Source organism: Myiozetetes cayanensis, unplaced genomic scaffold, assembly GCF_022539395.1.
Source record: "Myiozetetes cayanensis isolate MyiCay16 unplaced genomic scaffold, myiCay2020 scf18, whole genome shotgun sequence".
In the NCBI taxonomy this organism is placed as follows: Eukaryota; Metazoa; Chordata; class Aves; order Passeriformes; family Tyrannidae; genus Myiozetetes; species Myiozetetes cayanensis.
The window spans coordinates 4,968,402-4,986,849 of record NW_026087389.1 but is presented as its reverse complement, the minus strand read 5'-3'; the positions used below and the strand labels follow the sequence as shown (position 1 = coordinate 4,986,849).

The 18,448-nt window shown below is 40.1% G+C and overlaps 1 protein-coding gene across 1 annotated transcript; it reads right to left on the bottom strand.

Annotated features, from left to right (window-relative positions):
• Nucleotides 1–334: 334 nt before the first annotated feature.
• TMF1 (TATA element modulatory factor 1) lies at nucleotides 335–17,778 on the bottom strand. The gene is made up of 17 exons (XM_050312981.1): nucleotides 17,540–17,778; nucleotides 14,070–15,301; nucleotides 13,032–13,135; nucleotides 12,028–12,154; nucleotides 10,987–11,092; nucleotides 10,225–10,367; nucleotides 9,347–9,513; nucleotides 9,042–9,198; nucleotides 8,481–8,573; nucleotides 7,698–7,854; nucleotides 6,791–6,983; nucleotides 6,459–6,528; nucleotides 6,283–6,375; nucleotides 5,341–5,451; nucleotides 4,750–4,896; nucleotides 4,271–4,396; nucleotides 335–3,451 (listed from the first exon to the last, which is right to left on the bottom strand). The coding sequence occupies exons 1-17, from the start codon at nucleotides 17,679–17,681 to the stop codon at nucleotides 3,308–3,310; spliced, it is 3,312 nt and encodes a 1,103-aa protein (XP_050168938.1). The 5' UTR covers nucleotides 17,682–17,778; the 3' UTR covers nucleotides 335–3,307.
• Between the last annotated feature and the right edge of the window lie 670 nt (nucleotides 17,779–18,448).

The following is an 18,448-nucleotide window of genomic DNA, read 5'->3' as shown; positions in this document are numbered from 1 at the left end:
GGATGAGGAACAAACGCCCGGCCTGCCACAGGAAACATGCGGGAGAACAGGGACAGAGGGCGCCGGCAGATGGGCTGACACCGCTTACTCGAATAAAGGAACTTAGTCTTAATTTCACATTATCCATAATCCCCCCACTGCAGCGCATTTATAAATAAACCACCCTCTTCTGCCTAAATACCCGCAGCACCACAAGACTTGTAACTGGCATCTCTAATGCTGTATTCCAGCTAGATCTGGTATCTCTTGACTTAAGCAGTATTTTCCTTTCACACACATCCACCCACCATGGAAGTGTTTCAAGTCCTTTCTCAAAGAGAAACAGAGCACACTCTTAGCGCAAAATTTTATTTTACCCTGACCCGTGCTTTTTACAGTTTATACACATTTTACAGCTAGAAACCAAGGGGCTTTATTTTACCGTGCAATAATCATTTCACCTCATACTCAGGATCATTATAGCCCTTAGTCAAACACAAGCACGTAAATTAAAACAAAGTTGTAGCAGGAAAGAAAAATAAGCAGAACTAACCCCTTTTCTCATGTGCAAATACATGGGATTTTGAACATGTGTTCTGAAAGGAAGTGAGTACCAAGGAGTCTATTCCTCATCCAAACCCACCTACATCCACAGCCTTTCCATTACCTAGGCTGGGAATTCAGCCCCCTCTGAACACTGTACTTTTGAGTAAACCTTTAAATAGCATTTCCTAGTACTTGCATATGCAGTGAAAAATGAGATCTAAATTAGTTGCTTTCAGAAGGAATGTCCTAAAATAATAAACATAAACGGATATTAGAATTCTGACCTAAGTCCTTTAATTTTGCATGTCACTCTTCTAGGCAAACTCAGAGCCATGAACTAAATGTGTCCAAGCAGACATTAATGTTTCTTCAAAACAAGCATACAAGAATTATGCCAAGGATGACCAAACCAGAATACTTTAAAGTCTATGTTACCTTCCAACAGCCACCTTGTTTTCTAAGGCTTTGATGATTAAGACACAGAAGGCCATCTGATTCTCAGGTGATAGTAAAGGTTGCACTAAATGGGAATAAAGAATCCAAAAATAGTCAATACAAATATTTACATCTACTTTTGTAAAATTTAAAAATCTAATACCTGTCAAATGTTTTTACATTGAAAACAGTTAATGCTGACCGTGTATTAAAATTTCCCATTTACCAAAGCTCTTCCTGAAAACCCAAGATAGCCTGAGATATCCTCAGAACTGCCTGTGTCAGCCCTTCAGGAGCATCTACTCACAAATTACAGAGGAAATGTTACCTTCAAAAGCACTGGCAGCAACAGATCCCAATAAAAGTTCAAAGGATAATTTTTTTTTTTAAGTACTGCATTTGTCTACCAAGATTGTAAAAAAAATGCTGAAAACCAGCAATATATTGATTTGCTGCAGTAGATAAAAGCTGAACAGAATTTCTAATCTTTGACCATCATAAAAGTTGTTTTCTTAGGAGAAGGCTGAACTAACCTTTGCACATCATAATTCTAATACACAATAAATCAGTAAAGCTCCAGAAAGTGCTTTTATAAGGAGTGCTTTTTGTGTGGGGTTGGTTGGTTTGGAGCTTTTTTGAAACTCAAAGCAACCAACTATGCTTCAATATGAAGGCAAAGTGTTAAATTCTGAGGTTTTTAGGAAAAAAACAGAATCACCATGGTTTCCAAATCTGAAATGAAAACAGTAAGAGGATAGTTCCCTCCCACCTCCCCATTAAAAAAAAAAAAAAAAAAAGGAAAAGAAAAAAGTATTTTTATTAAAGCAGTTAAAGTTTCTATGACAGATGGGGAGTTATAACAAATTTTAGTGTTTTTGCTCTATGGTGTTATTGAAATGTTCAGAGTAACTGCCTGAATCTCAAATTGGACCAGGATTTTACAGGAACATACCCTTCCTCCTGTACCTTCAGTGACTTAACTGTTCTCCCAGTGAGGAATTAATCCTTAACACCCATAGTAAAGTCATGTTACCAAGAGGCTTTTCTCCAGAAGCAATTTCTCACCCTTCACATCCCTTGCCTCTCTCAGGCCACTGAATACCCAAGCAGGAAGAGAGTTCCCAAATTACAAAGTGCACAGATCTGGGAAAAATAAAAAACCCTTTCCCAACAGAGGCACTGGTATGATAAGGAAAGAATTTCAACTGCCAAATATTTCACACGAGTAGGTTCCGAATGCAGCAAAATATTTGGTCTCTGGAATGCAGAGAGGAAGGCGAAAACTCCTTCCCGCGATTCTCAGCATTCCCAAGGGTCCAATTCAAACGTTTCCTCTGACATTACCAAAAATGCAGCTCAACTCCAAGTCACATGGATGCTGTTTGACCAATACCTTGCTTAAGGAATGGCATGAGAAATACTTTGCAGCCACTGGAGATTTGCTTGAAAAGTATATTAAGTCACAGTACAATTTTACAGAAAGCCTAAACCCCGCTACTTGTATACACTGGACCATGAGAGCTGCAGCAACTTATTTAAAAAAAAAAAAAAAAAGTTTTCTGCATTCTTCTGAACTGTTTTAGCTACTGTTAAAAATCAGCAACTAAATCTAGGATAAGTATTTAATAGCTCATATTTCTGGTTTTAAAATTAGACACATTTTACAATTACAAGCAGAGTTGTTGCCTCTACGCTGTTCATAAGAACATGAGCAACGTACAAGATGAAGCTGTAATTTAAAGTCTCGTCTGAGTCTTGCACTCTGCTTTAGAGGACTTAGTGTAAAACAGTCAGACTAATCTGATTTAAGAATAATCACCCTAACATGTTCAGATGTTGCAAGTACAAATGTACGATTTTCCTGTCATAAAAATATCCACCAATTATGCTTCAGACAGCAAGTCACTGCCATTTTGTTATTAAAAATTAACTGATGAGGTTTTAGAAAAACTCATATGAAGAACACTTAGGAAAGACTTCTAATGTGATTTTCATAGGTTTAAAGGAATTATGAATCAAGGGCTGTTTTAGTACAACTCATGCCTTCCAGTGCTGTCTCATGAGGTAACAACCATCATTTCTGCTACTGTTTACAAGTAAAATGACCCACCGTGTAGCAAAGACTTAAATAAAGGGATGACTGAAAAAAAAAAATTAAATATTGCACAAATAATTTAACTGCAGACAGAACGGGACACTTAAAGCATTGATTCTTCTGTCAACATATGAACATAGTCACATTTTCTATAATACAGTTATTTTTTTACAAGACATTTAAATTCAGCATTTACATAAACAGTTATCTTTACAGTCTGTTCACATATAATGTTAAGAGTTCCAGCAGGAATTAATTTTGCCTTTGTTTTAAAAGTTCATCTATCTGAGTCTTGTACATGTTTTTCACATCTTCCAGATCCAGTCGGAGTTCCTCAGCTTCCTCTGCCTTCTCTCCATACATCTGGAGAATTGTGTTGTATCTTTGATCCAAATCCTGCAAGGACAGTTTGTTACCTGACTGGTTTTCAACATTAGAAAAATTGCTCCTGGGACAGTGTTTTACACTACTCAGGAAAGTAAATGTAGCATTGCTTTATCAAAGTATAACACCATAAACTCTTCAAAAATACTTCATGTTTGAATATGGCTAGATTTATACTCTAGATATTAAAAGGAAGATATTCCAAAGATCCTACAAAGAGTTAGTGCTGGCTTCAGAGGCTGTACTAAAACACCTTCAAGTTCAATGGCTATAAGCACTAAAAACAGTTAGAAAACTACACTGTTTTACTACAGGAATTACCAGTTTGTGAAATATTTCAGGAGAAAATCGAATATTCTGTATTTATAAAATAATAATTTCCAAAATTATTGCAAAACTATTTCAAATATTTGAACTTAAATTCTTAAACATGAGGATTAAAATATTTATCTTCTTTCCTGTATTTCTACTAGACACTCATTCAGCTTCTGCATCAGCCTCTCAAATCCATGCTATTCATCAAAACACTCCCTCTACTGAAAAGTCCAGTTCCAGACAAGTGTCTTAAATGACAGAAACAAGAATATTCCCTCCTTGATTTAGCACACAATCTTCTGCACAACACACACTTCCAGCAACTGTGTTCTGAGGTCACTACCCAGCTATGGAGTGGGCATTTTCAGAATTTACTCTATGAAAATCCCACACAGCCTCCTCAGCCATTTACAATTAGGGACAGACTTGAATATAATCCTAAACTGATAGGAGCATTCCTAATAAAAACTCCAGTTATGTAAATTTTACATGGACTCACAACAGAAATACATTTACCTTTAACTGTGTGCGCAATTTTGGTATTTCCTTCACCTTTTCTTCCAGTTCATCATTTTGATTTGTTAATTTAACCAGTTCTTCTGCCATTATTGATCGAGTTTTCTCAAGGTTTCCAATTTCCAGCTGAGGTAAACACATACAACAATTAGGAGAAGGAAAGAATTTACTGTATTTATCAAACAAAATATTTTGATACTAATTAAGGCTTTTTCTTAAGCCAGACTCTGAGACAGCACATCTTGGAAGCACTCTTCTTCTCAAATCTGATCAGTGCTTTGGGGTTTTTCCCTTTTTTTTTTATCTGACAAGTTTTCTGGGTAGGTCCTTGCCCAAACATACCTCCAGCAGCTACTCTGGTTCACAGAACTGCCACAAAAGTGACCAAGCTTTCTGAATAAAACCCCACAATATAACACTATTGCATTAGTATTTACATTTGTAAATGCTGTTTGGTTATGTAAGAGTGACTACAGCACCTGCAGATGTGAAATCTCTCCTTCTCTCAGTTTTAGCTGTGACTGAAGGTTTTCAATTATACTTGAACCTGCTCCCATCCTTATGGCATCATAGAGATTGCTCCCACTAGTGGCTATTGGTCCAAACGAGTGATCATGAGGATCATCCTACAAACAGAAGGTTAGAGAAGCTTAAAATTAGATTAAAACGTGCACAACTTCGAAATCCTCCTTCCCCTAAGTATTGCATACTTTAAGACTTAAAATTGCCCTGTGCTAGGTAAGCATTTCAATGCTTAAAGTTTGTTTTTAAAACAACAGCTTAAGGTTAACAGGCACAGTTTGGGATAGCTCCTTACATGTGAGCTCAACACCAATACATGTATATATTACTCTGCAATAAAGGTGGTAGTTTCACCTGCCTTTCACATGTGTTTTACAACCACAGACATCTTGTAAGCAGGTTTTAGGTGTTTGTGCACAGGAAGTTACCTTGTCTAAGGCAAATACACTCTTGAAGAGTCATTTTCTACATTAATAAAACTTCTTGAGGAGCAAAATAAGTAGCCCACAAAAAAAAAAAAAAAAGGCAATATAGGTGATATATCTTACCTGTGAGAGGAAAGAGGTCTGAAGACCTGCCATTTCCACCCCACTTATGGAACTAGAGCGTGACATTGATGGAGTACTTGAAACAGTTTCAATTGTAAATGACTTCCGATCCTTAAACACAAACAACAGCAGACAACATCACCAGTTAGACAAAGAAAAAAGTTCACAACATTGTAAAAGACAGATTCTGTAAAAAGAGTGCCTTTTTACACCACTAACTATAGAACACTGTGTGATAGATAAACTTTCTATTTCCTTTATCCCTAAAACATATGAAAGTTCCACAATGAAGAATGTCTGTACTATAGCACTTATAGTCTATGACCAAGTTCTCAGACTTTTCTGGAAACAAAGACAGAAGCTGCAAATTACACCAAAAGAGTTCCTCTCAAGTAGCCAAGGGAGATTCAGAGGCACTTCTGTATGCTCAAATGGAAGAGTATCTCACACCCAGAAGGAAGTCTCTTTTTACAATGAATATTAATACTATTTTTTTTTTCCCAAATAAAGTGTATGAATTCAATTCTGAGATTTCTCACATGCTAATACCTCACTGATAAACCTTCCCAACAGACTGGCCTCTTTTCCAGGCAGCATCTACAAGAATACTGTCCTCTGAAGGATGAAGAACTTAGATTTTAGAACTGGAGAAGGTAAGAAACCAATAATATAAACACTTCTACTTGAATACCAACTGCTAATTAGCAGTAACAAAGTTAATGACTACTGAGGACTGCTCTGTGACTTGTGACTTCAGCTGGAAAGCATGTGGTAATTACACAGAGTCATGTGAAACAGAACAGGAATTGAGTGGAAGCAATGCTAGTAGTCTAAGCAAACAAAACAAGTAACTTCAGAAGAGAGAGAATACAACAGCACTCAAAAGCCCCAGAAGATTAAAACAATCATTATCCATATCTTATCTCTTCTCAGGTTTGGTACCTTCTCCTTTGCTGCTTCCTGCACGAGAATTGCCTTCTTTCTTTCCTGTTCAACTTTCATCCTCTCCATTTCTAACTGAGTGGCCAGCAGTGTCTGCACAAACAAATACAGGCTGTTAACATCCTGCTAGCTCAGGCTTCAATGATAACACAGGTTAAAGGTGCACTAGGCAATACCTTTTCTTTCTTTGCATCTTCCAAGGTTTTTGCATACTCATCTTTGAGCCCTTCTAGTTCAACCTCGTACCTACATTGAGGAAGGAAACAGGTAGAGAAAGTCACTAAGTAAGTATTCTCTGTTTACTTTAGATTCCTATGCCTATAAAACAAACACAGCTTCAGGGCTATAAAACATTATGAATGTAACACCCTCCCATCTTTAGCATGAAACAAAATATCCTTAACAAGTTGGACAACATCAATAGCTGTCAACATTCTGCCCGGTCATATCAACACTCCATTTCACTACCATTTCAAAGAAATGCTGTTTAACCAAAAATGCAACTCACCTACTGTTTTCGTTTTCCATTTTCTTCAATTTGGTTCTCTCCACTTCCAGCTGAGCCTGAAGGCGTGTATTTTCTTGCCTTAAAAGACTATTCTGAGATTCAGAAGAAGACATCTGAATTTTATTAGCCAGAAGTTCTTCTGTAGCAGCCCGTTCTCTCTCAGCAGCTGCCGCTAGAAGAGTTTGAGACTCACCTAATATTAGGAAAAACATGGAATTTAACATTTTTCGTCAAACATCTATAACATGTGCCACTTATTGATGCATCAAAATTTGAGAATTTTTTTTATATGCAGCTAATCTTTCTTTAAAAATGTATTTTTTTCTTTTGTAAAGGAAATTAGGTATTTTCCACTACAGTCAGAGGTGTGGTGGAATACAGGAGAGAGATTTCATACTCTTTCAGAATACAATATACAACTACAGACTGCCTCCAGAAAGGAAATAATTTCTCTGAGTCCACCTATGGGCTTTTTATGCATTTTTCATTTAAAACAATAGATTACTGCTGTATCAACCACTATATGTATCATCACCTATGCAGATAGGTAAGCAAATTATTCCAACCTTCACAATATGGAATCCAAGCATCAGCTTTGACAATAAAAAACACTGGGATACTTTCAGTGTCTCAAAGTCCATCCTTCCCTGAGATGTTGTAAGAACATGTACACCTTAACATCTCCACCTTACAATCTTAAGTTACAGTAGAACCAGTGGATAATCTGTCCAAGAAACTTGGCATAATTCCCCCCACAACATTTCCTTACGGGAAAGCATTTTGTGCTCATCTTTTCTGATCCACCATCTCCGCACTGGGGACGTGTCAAGTCCTTTACTTTTACCTTCAGGCATCTCACATTTTCACCAAGGGCCTCACAGTTCAGGAAAAGCTAAAAACATCTTACCCAGTCTGTCAGAAAGGTTCTTTTCCAGTTTTTCCCATGCAGAGGTCTGTGCTCCCAGCGTGGCCTGAAGATTCTCTATCTGCCGGAGCAGGGGCCGTGTAGCGGATGTGACACTTTGGCTCAGTTCTTGGTTCCTGTTCTCTGCTTCCTGGAGTCTCTGAAATCACAAATTAAATATAACTAAGCTTTGAAATCATATGATGGATTCAAAGATTAATAGAGAATTCAGCTAAATACACAGCAGCTGCTTAACTTTCTAAAATTATTGCTTTACAGCTAACGTTTATGGGTTCAAACTCTTCGGTGTCAAATTCCAAGAAAGAAGTTTAACATTTTTAGATACATGACAGAGTAAGGGCCCAGAAATGTCCAGCCCTCTAGAACATGATAGCAAAATGCTGCCAACATTTTGGCAAGAATCTATCTTCTGGACCTTAAAACCATAAAAATATTTTTAGGAAGCAGCTACAGAGTCATTCAAAACACATTTGTCAGCAATTTTAGATGACTATCACAAACTTAATGTCTGTACTTTGTCTTATATTAAAAGGATAGCACTCCATTTAAGAGGCATCATAAAAAAATACTATTTTTTCACCATGTGATTTAAAAAACCATTTCCTTTAATATTTTTATTTTTCCTCTACACAGGATAAATCCTGCAGCTAACAAGGAAAACAAATGCTCTCTTTCAGGCTATTAATGCCATGGTAGCATTTTCCTTTCAGTTTTTAGAAACCCTCCTTGCAGATACAAGTTGGCATCATCTATTTGTTACAGTACCTGTTGTAGTTCACCAATTTCCTGGCGTAAATAATCTTCCTTTCTTGCTGCCTGCTGCTCTGCACGTTGCAGTGCCAGCCTCAGGTCTGCCACCTAAAAAAGCAAAGAATTGTTACCAAACTCTTGCTGAAAGTTATGGTATGACCTCTTCAGTGCCACAGTCCTACACCATTTTTAAACACTGTTAGACAGGGTATGTCTGCTTACAAGCAAAGGCTTTGTTTTTGCATACAAACAGTTACACTGATTATCACTAAAAATTCCGCCCAGCTAAATTTCTTGCACTTTGCACCATGGTAAGGGTACTACAACCTTAACACAGAGGCTGTCAAAGTAATCTCATTTATACAATTATAAGTATTTTTAAGTAGAATTCATATTTTAAAGCTTAGCGCAACTACTCCTCAAGACTGAACCAATTCATCAGGAAAGAAATCCACTGAGTATTTGCCAAGCAAACAAAGACGGGTTCCACCTCACGTTCATGACGTCAGTGCACACACCACCTCAGCAGAGTCATTTGTTCAATTTAAAAGTTTATTGACTGCATTTAAGACCCACCTGAATCGCCAAAGCTTCTTGCTGCTGCCGAGCCTCCTCCTGGGCCTTTTCCAGAGCTAACCCAAGCTCTTCCTTTGCCTTCATTTCCCTACTTAAGGCTGCTTCCTGAGCCTCGCTGTCCTTGGTAGCATTAGCTTTATGAAGATCTGCAAGTTCCCTGGGGAGAAAAACAAACAAACCAACCTCAATGCATTTACAGTTTATACAATGCCAACAGTGACTTTGCAAATAACTTTTTTATATGTAAACATTTCACAAGCGTTGCACAAGAAAGAGGCACAGAATCTGAGTGTGTGATTGCTTACTTGTATGCACTGTCAAGTGCTGCCTGGACACTCCTGTTCCTCTCTTCAAGGTCTTCCACCTCTGCCTGAAGTTTAGCAAGATCCTTTTCTTGTCGCTCCACGACACTGTTCAGTTGTTTGATGCTGTCTCGATGCTGCTTCTCGAGGTCCTCCTTGCCATCAAGCACCTGTCAGAGTGCAAACAAGAAACATGAGACAGTCCCCAGGACCTGGGCAGGCGATGCTGTCTGAGCACAGCAACAACCGTGGCAACCAATTCAGGATGAAGTTACACAAAACAACTGAACCCATCTGACGCTTTGCTAAAAGAGAGAGGTTTTGCTCCTCCCACCTTCTTAAGAGGAGGGGGCTGCTCTTCACCAGTTTCACATACTCATACTGAGTCTGCTGCTTGTAAGATCTTGATTCAATCACAGCCCAAGTTTTGCTGGTGCGTGTTTTCCAACCAAAACTCAGTGTAATGAACTGGGGCGGCTCAGCCGGTAACAGCAGTGCAAGTGCAAACAAGCAGCTGGAAAGACACCTGACTGCAGTTTTAATGAGAATACGCACATAAATCACAACTCAGTGTTCCAATAATGTGAGGTGAGGTCCTGGCACAGGTTGCCAGGAGAAGTTGTGGCTGGAAGTGTTCAAGGGCAGGCTGGATGAAACTTTGAGCAACCTGGTCTAGTGGAAGGTGTCCCTGCCCACGTCAGGGAGGTCAGAATGAGATGATCTTTAAGGTCCCTTCCATCCCAAACCATTCTATGATTCTATGAAATAGGGAAGTCTCCAAGAAAAGGAAAGAATATTCAGTCTATCAAGAGCCCCCCTGAAAGGCAACTCTGCAGTTTATGTAAAAAGTTTAAAAAAAAAAAAATCAACAAATAGCTCACCTGTTTCAAATGCTGCAACTCCTCCTCCAATTCCTTAATCCTTTTGCTCTGTTTTGTGTTAATATTTTCTCTCTCTTTCTCTTTGGCTCTTAATTTCTTAATAATGTTGGAATTGTGCAGCTGCTGTTTGGAAAGCTTTTCTCCTGTGAAGAAAATCAATATAAAGCTAATGCATATTGCTGATATTCTATGGACTCTCTCTATTCACACCTGCCTTGCTCCTCAGTCCCATGAAAATAATAACCAAATAAGTATGGAAATGCTTATTCTTGCATTTTTTCATGTAAGTTCTTAAGTTTTAAATTTACCTTATCCTGGGATGACCTTGTTACACTCAGCTCTAGTGAGACAGGATGTGAATTGCTTTGAAAGTAAAGCAAATGAGCTCATCATTTCAGGAGAAAAATAGAATGGTCTGTTCATTTAGCAACTATATTTTACTTCCAAAATTAGGCAGTATTAAAGGAGACACTGCTGAAATGCCTTAACAATGCCCAAATGGAACAAACACAATGTGTTGTACTGCACACACTGGTTTTATCTCACAGCCACTTTTGTGCTCCCTGCAGGAAGCACCTCTCGAGCCACCTATGCCTGCCTGACCCCTCCTGTTGCTCTTTGCTACTCAATAAACATTTCAAATGTTCAGAAACATCCAATATGCTTCAAATTTTGCATTTTTTTGCATAAAGAAGACTCGTATGAAAGGGCAGTGCATTTCAAACTATTCTCCATTTTTACTATTAAAAAGTTAATTCTCACCTTCCTCCATTAATCCTTTGATTTGCTCTTCTTTTTCTTTCAGTAATTCAGCAGTTTCGTTGGTATTAAGTCTAGTAGCCAATTCTTCTTTTACAGTCTTTACTTCCTAAATAATAGGATAAAATACTTAAGAACCATTTATTACAATATATTTAGGAAAAAACGTGCAGTGAGCTACACTGATCACCTTTTTATTCTCACCCCTTCCTCCTCAAAAAAGAGGAAATTTTCATGGAAAACAATTTAGGTTGGAAGGGAACTCTGGAGATTATCTGATCAAAACAGATTGCTCAGAGCCTTATTCCATCAAGTTTTAAAAATCTCCAAGGATTGAGAGTCCGTAAATCCTCCCTACAATTTGTTCCAACTCCTCCAGCCATTTAATTTTCTATGACTGAAACTTTTGCAATGTTGCAAAAACAACCTGTCCTATTCACATACAGGTATTGGGTAATTTTTCTATTTCAACTCACTACTGTGTCAACACAGTGACACCTGCAGTGACAAACAACTGTGAAAAATATCTGTATTCCAGTCACAGATTTGAGTTTCCTTCTCTGCATTAAGCTACGAAATGTAATGCTGTGATACCAGGTCAAGAACATTTAAACCCCATAAACTTTGTTGCTGCAGATTTCTTTGCTCATTCCAAACCAATCTGTCATCAGTCCTTAATTTTCCTCCCAGTTAATCCTCTAAAGAAGCCGTTCCCATTCTTTCCTTCCTCATTCCCATTCTTTCCTTCCTCGCATCCCCAGGCCATTCTCCCTCACACCAATGCAAATGCATATATGGGTAAAAGGTGAATGAGAGCAGACCTTAAACCCTTTTTCTTCCCCAAAACAGACTAACTTAAAAATCCCAAGGAAATACCAAGCAGCCTGGATGGCTAAAACCAGCTTATGCTGGTTTCTAATAGCATAAGACAGCACCTGTCAGCCCCAGGCTTTTTCCCTGGCTTAATTTTTAGCAATTAAACCTCAAGAAATTTACTTGTGTCCTAAAATGATAAGTATTAATTTCACTAAAAAGCCAAATTACCTTTTTAGCTGCATCTCTCTCCTTGCAGGCTAGTTGGAGCTTCTTCTCAGCATCTGCAATTCGCTGAGCGAACTCCTCTTTAAGAGATGAAAGGCTACTGCTCTCTTCTTTCATTCTAAACATTTCACTGCATTTAAAATTAACAGTTCAGAACAGCTGTATCATTATGTGGCATTCCAAACAATTTGCAACAGGTTGTCTTAAATGCTTTTTAAAAGTGTTTTGTTAATTTATTTTACAAAGTTTAAACAGAAGTCAAAAAACCATCCATATTAGAAGTACTAATCAAAGATCTTTATTAATTCTGTAATTTACCCATGAAAACAATTAAATAGTTGATTTATCTTAAATGTTTTGCCCCTTAATAAGGTACTTTCTAATTAACCATAGCCTGCATCATATACAGGGCAAATTATTTAATGTATTTTTTAAGTTTAAGATCAATTTAGTCATTAAACAACAGCTTCACAGATCATCTTCAAATTTGTTAACTTGGCATTTGATCAGTGAACTGGTAAATACAACTTTCCATTTTTTCCCCGTTTAATTTTAACCAAATGAAACAATAAATTCAGGTGTTGTTTTTTTTTACAGCCAGCCCTTCTACCACACTTTCACTGCCTACATTTTAGTCAGGAAAGTACTTAGTAAATCAGGTTTATACCTCTGTATCAGAAAAGTCAGTCTCCTTTAAGAGCTGAATCAAGTCATATAATAAAGATCTTTATTAATAACCAAGCCTGACTCCACATGTTTCTCATTCCTCCTGCTTGCTTACTGAAAAAGCTTTCACCAGCCTCTTCCCAAAAGAGATTTTGGCCCCAAGAAATAACATTATCTTTAAAAAAAAATCCCATCACAGCACATGCAATTGTTATTTCCACCCTTCCCAAGCAGTGCAACCTTTGCTCTAGGCATGAAGCTACTTGGTTTATGTATTGTCTAAGTTTGTGTTACAGCAAAGTCACAGTTCCACCCACTACTGTGTGGATTTTCATACTTACTCTTTCAGGTTATCATAAGCTTCTTCCAGGCGTGCCTTTTCTTTACTAGCACTTAATAACTGTATTTCCCTCTTCTCCAGTTTCTCAGTTAATGAATCAATCATCTGAAGAATGTTTTTACAGATAAAGATCAGACGGATGGGACAATTAAAACACAAGAGGGGCAGGCTTCCCCCTTCCCCCCCACCATTCCCTCCCAAGACTTATCATCACATTATCATTGTTCCCCACAAAATATAACCAAAATGGTTATAGAAAATGGGAAAAAAAATAGTCACTCACTACACTGGCAGAATGGGACATAACACACTGCTTCAAACTCCAGTTTAGTCTCCACACACTTGAGTATTTTATTTTGTCACCTTCTAGTCATTCCATCTATCTAAACTAGCCATGCACATTTCATTGAATCTGTTCACTATCCAAAGCTATGTTTATCTTCTTTAAAAAGTCTGCTCTACCTCCTTTTTAAAAGTAAAGTTTATTCTTGCTCAAAACAAACATTAATTTATTTAGTAAAAAGGACTTATTTACACTAACTACTGCTATCCTCAGAGAACATGCATCCCACTCCCCCAATGTAATCCAATTTTGATAGTTGTCTGTGGGAAAAAAAAAAACTTGCAAAATATTTTCTTGATTATTGCTTAAATACTAAAGGCTTGTAGTTTTGCAATTCAAATTAAAATATTCCATGGAATCTCTTCCACCTTTCACAGAAAAATAATTACACCAAAGAATTAAAATAACACATTTGACTTATCAAGCTCTGACCTACTGAAGTGCTGTTTGCCAGCACTACTCACAATTCATAATTCTGATAAACAGGTGGATCAGGTGAAACCCAAAACTACCTGACCAGAAATTTCACCAGTACTGTTCTTCTGCAGGACATCAAGGACAGTTTTCTACAGGGTGAGATAGTTCAGCATCAATTAATGAATTCAAATAAGGTGAAGCTAATATTGGAGATATAGGACAAGCAGGAGTTTCACGTGAAATTAAAGGGTGTGTTTGCAATACATGTCTCACAGTTACCTTTTTAAACTCTTGCTTTTCAGTGTCCTCTTGTACCACTTGCTCCACAGCACCCTGCTGTGGCTCGGCCTCCTCCTTCACCACCTGTTCTTCGGGACTTTGCACAGCAGCAACCAGAACATCCGGCTGCTCAGAATTAACAGGGGTTGCACTTCTCCCACTCTCTTCCATCTCAGCTTCCTCAGCGTGTAACACAGGAGCATCACTCGAGATTTCAGGCTTATTTTTCGGGACATCGACCGTTTCCGCCTTGGGCACAGCAGGACTGACAGCGGCAGACGCCGAGGCCCTGCCCGATAACTCGTCATCGGAATTTATCTCGCTCACACTTCTGCTGTCTAAGGACTGGACACTGAACGAGTCAATCCTTTCAAAAGCATCAGAGGAGCTGCAGCTCTCGGTCATTTTTTGGAAGTCATCTAAGCGATTATAATCTGCACAGGCAGAGGTGGATAGAAGCTGGAATGATGTCTGCATGAGGTGAAGGCTGGATTTGGAATCTGCAGCTTCTTGTCTTGAACTCACTGAGCTCTCGCTTATCACACTTTCGTGGTCCAGCACTTCAATGTCACTGGTTGTGGAAGTGCCTGAGGAGAAAGTGCTAATGGGAGGTGAGGGGGTATTGCTTTGTCTGTCCTCAGTCTTTCTCTCCTTACCTTCCAAACCCATGTCTTTTGTGCCTGCACCAAGAGGTTGTGAAGTGCCCTCTGGTGCACCCACCGCTCCTTCCCCTCCTACACTGGATTTTTCACTAGGAGCATCCTCAGGTTCTTCCAAATTTAGAGCAGATGCCTTTTTGTCAGTAACTTCATCTGTGCTTGCTTCATGCTTGGTGTCAGATTTTAGCCCAGCATCCTCTTCTGATGTCTCCTTGGGAATATCGAGGCTTTTCAAGTCCAGGACAGCTACGGAGGAATCCTTCACTTCTGCCTCTGTCGTCACCGGCACTTCCAGCTGACTGGGGTGCTGGGACTCCTTTAAAGTGCTTTTCACCTCCTCTTTGGGTCGCTGTGATTTGGCTGGGGGCTTGGACACCACTGGGTTTTTCTGTATACTCTGAACGTCTGTTGGGGAGAGAAAGGCACTGAAGAAGTTTTCAGATTCATCCACTACCGTCCTCCTCACCGGCTTGGTGATTGCTGTGGGCGACACCGGCTGATTCTGGGGTTCTGTTGCCGAACTCAAGCCCCAGGAAGATGTATCCCATCCTCCACTTATGAGAGAATTTGTTCCTAAAACAAGAAGAAAAAAAAAAAAGGTGAGAAATAGTTCCCAAAAAATTAAAATTTATTATTTTTCAGTATTTACCTTTTCAGATGCAACAGTTCAAAAAAGGAAATATTCAACATCATATAACTTAAAAGTGAGTATTATACATGATGATACACACAATCACGAACAGCATCATTTTTGTTACTACTTCCTTACAAAGCTTGGAACGAACTTTTAAACAAAGCAAAAGTTTCCCTTAAGCTTAAGACTTAAGCTGGACACAGGCACCTCTGAAAAGCAGGAGTATCTGAACAGAACCAACAGGCTCCCACTCAGTTAAACAGCAACTTTAAGGCAGAAAGGATCCATACACAAACTGCACCAGTAAATCCAAGAGTGACAATTCCAGAAGAGGCAGATGAAGAGAAGAGTCAGGGAAGGGGAAACAAGCCCACACAGCACTATAAGAGCTATAAGGGCAACTCTGAAGGCTATTTGGGTACAAAAAGCTTTAAAATAATTTAAATATCTGCAGAATTTTCACTAAGAAAAGGGTTTTTGCCCCTTTCAGTTTGTCAGGCTTCATATTTTTCTTCACACGCCAAGCACCAGCATGGAGTTGACAATACACATCGTCAACAGCCCAGCTGAGAGTTTTTTTCTCCTCCTGTGGAGAAATACTGAATTGTTTAGTTCTGAAGCTGCTCTAAAACAACATCCTATTATTGTACTACTTGCAGGTTTTCCAGGACTTGTCAACAGCAAGGATAATGAGAATTTCAGCATCAAATTTCAGTAGCACCCCAAGTAAGAAAGAGAAATCAAAAAGCGATACCCAGTTATTTCGTACCTGCAAATATAATCTGGGTAATGTAACTATTTCAGGTTACTTAAAAACAAGTTCACTTTATACAGCAGTATCTATTAAAAATGCCAAGTTATAGTATTTAAAGCTGTCTTCCACTTTCAGGAATTCTTGGTAGCTGTTGGCCTCAGGTCTCAAAATTCAGATAACTACTGCTCTCACAGCCCAAAATACTACAAATGTGTGATTTATTACTACAAACATCTGCTTTATTACTACCTTGTCCATGATTCATTTGTTGCAGAAAAAGCTCTGAGTGAACTGTAACACTCAGAACACGTTTTGACATCTTTTAAAAACAAGTATGTTTTTCCTGAGACCAGATGCATGCTGATCTTTGCTGCTTTTCTTATCAATTACAAGACTACTATAAATACTCAGATATAAATTAAAATTAAAAAATGTTTGGACAAGTCTAAAGTTTTAATAAATTAAGCAAGACACCATTTTCTACAAACAATTCCAGCGATTTAAGACCACAGTGGACTGCTTGACTGACTGCCAAGCCCACAAAGGGACAAAGACATGCAAAACTGACCTTTGCTGAGCAATTAGCTTGGAAAACACTTTCAATTGCTACAGCTTTCAGTTTTCAGAAATCTCACTCTGGTGCAGGTTCACCTGGAAATAACCTCCTCCTACAAATACATACACATCTTCTACGTACAGTTGTAATAAGGGCACTGATTTCAGATAACCTGGTTTCCCATCCTGTTGTTTATTCATTCTTATCTGTAAGATATTATTTATGGAGCGGAAAAGAAGTTTCTAATGAGAGGGCTCATTTTTGCTCTTTCATTTCCACACAGCAACTTAGGACTGACCATTCCTTCAGGTTCCACATTGGCAAACATAAAAGAAAGACACTCCCTCAGGGCCACGACAACTTTTCCACCAACGCATTCCTTTCAACAAATATTGGAGGATTATGAACTTGATGCCAGGGAAAGCAGAACCTTCACTTGGTTTATGTGGACCAGCCTTTCACCTCCTAGTCTGCTGTCGCAAAGAGCCAATCCACGAATGCCTCTGGAAGGGCACGGTTTCTCCTTTTCTATTACTGAGCAGGTTCTGTCACTTATTAGCCCCTCGACCAAAAAAAACACCAAAACAACGCCTTGAGGGACACGGGTATGAAGCTCAGCGCAATAAAGGCAGGACACGGGTGACACCAGCGGGGCCCTGAGCTGAGCCTGCCCCAGCCCTGTGTGGGTCTCACCCTGCAGGGGGGCACCAGAGGGACCAGGGTGGGTCACATAAACCAGAGGGGGCTTGGGACGGAGGGGCCGGGTTAAACCTCCCCAATTAAGGGGTTAAAGGGGAGACAGCGGGGGAGGAGAGCGAGCGAAGGGGGCAGTGAGGGAGGGGAGGGGGCTCGGCCGGCCGCCCTTACCGTCACCGTAGTCGGGGATGACGGCGTCGGGCCAGGGGCTCTCCTCGGCCTGGATGTCCAGCACCCGGTCGATGGACTTCTGCGCCTGCGACAGCGCCTGCTTGGCGAAGCTGGACAGCTGCGAGGCGTTGAACCAGCTCATGCTCGGCGGCTCCGGGGGTGCCCCCCGCCCACAGCTCGGAGCTCGGCGGCGCTGCCGGCGGGGCCGCGGGCTCGGCTCGGGCTGAGGGGAGCGCAGGGAGGCGAAGGGCGGCCCGCGCAGGCGCCGCCGGATCCACGTCGCACTCGGGCGGGGCTCGGCCCGGCAGGAGGAGCCGGAGCAGGCGGGACCCGCCGGGAAGGGGCGGAGAGTCCTGCCCTGCCCTGCCCTGCCGGGGGGATGTTCGGCCTCGGGTCCTGCCCTGCCGGCTTCCTGCCCGCGCCTCCAGCCCCGCCGGTAAACAGAGTTCCTGCTTCCCAACGCTCCCTTTCGGCTAACGAAATCACTCGCCGGGATATGGCAGAGTCGCAATCACAGCATGGTTTGGGCTTTGGCCTTAAATCCCATGTCATCTCAAACCCTGCCATGGGCAGGGGCGCCTTCCACTAGACAGGTTGTTCAAGCCTGGCGTTGGACACTTCCAGGGATGGGGCAGCCACAGCTTCTCCGGGCAGCCCGTGCCAGGGCCTCACCACCCTCACAGCCACGAATTCCTTCCTAATATCTTAGCCTAAATTTTCCATTTCAATTTGTACCCCTTACTCCTTGACCCACAGTTGATAGTTTAACAGATGTAAAATTTAAACACTGTTAACACGTAAAACCAGAATTCACACTGAGGTACCCGGAGCTGCTTAGAGAGATGTCCCTGACCGAAGCAGCCAAGTGATGCCCTACAATTTTTAACTGAGGCTATAAAGAGTCTTGAA

What these genes read in the sequence shown, in the direction of transcription:
- TMF1 (XM_050312981.1), bottom strand. Translation starts at nt 17,681, where the DNA reads ATGAGCTGGTTCAACGCCTCGCAGCTGTCCAGCTTCGCCAAGCAGGCG. An exon ending in CAAAGGATTAATGGAGGAAG is followed by an intron (nt 10,368 to 10,986) that starts GTGAGAATTAAC and finishes TTTTCTTCACAG; the next exon opens with GAGAAAAGCTTTCCAAACAG. An exon ending in ATGGAAAACGAAAACAGTAG is followed by an intron (nt 6,529 to 6,790) that starts GTGAGTTGCATT and finishes TCCTCAATGTAG; the next exon opens with GTACGAGGTTGAACTAGAAG.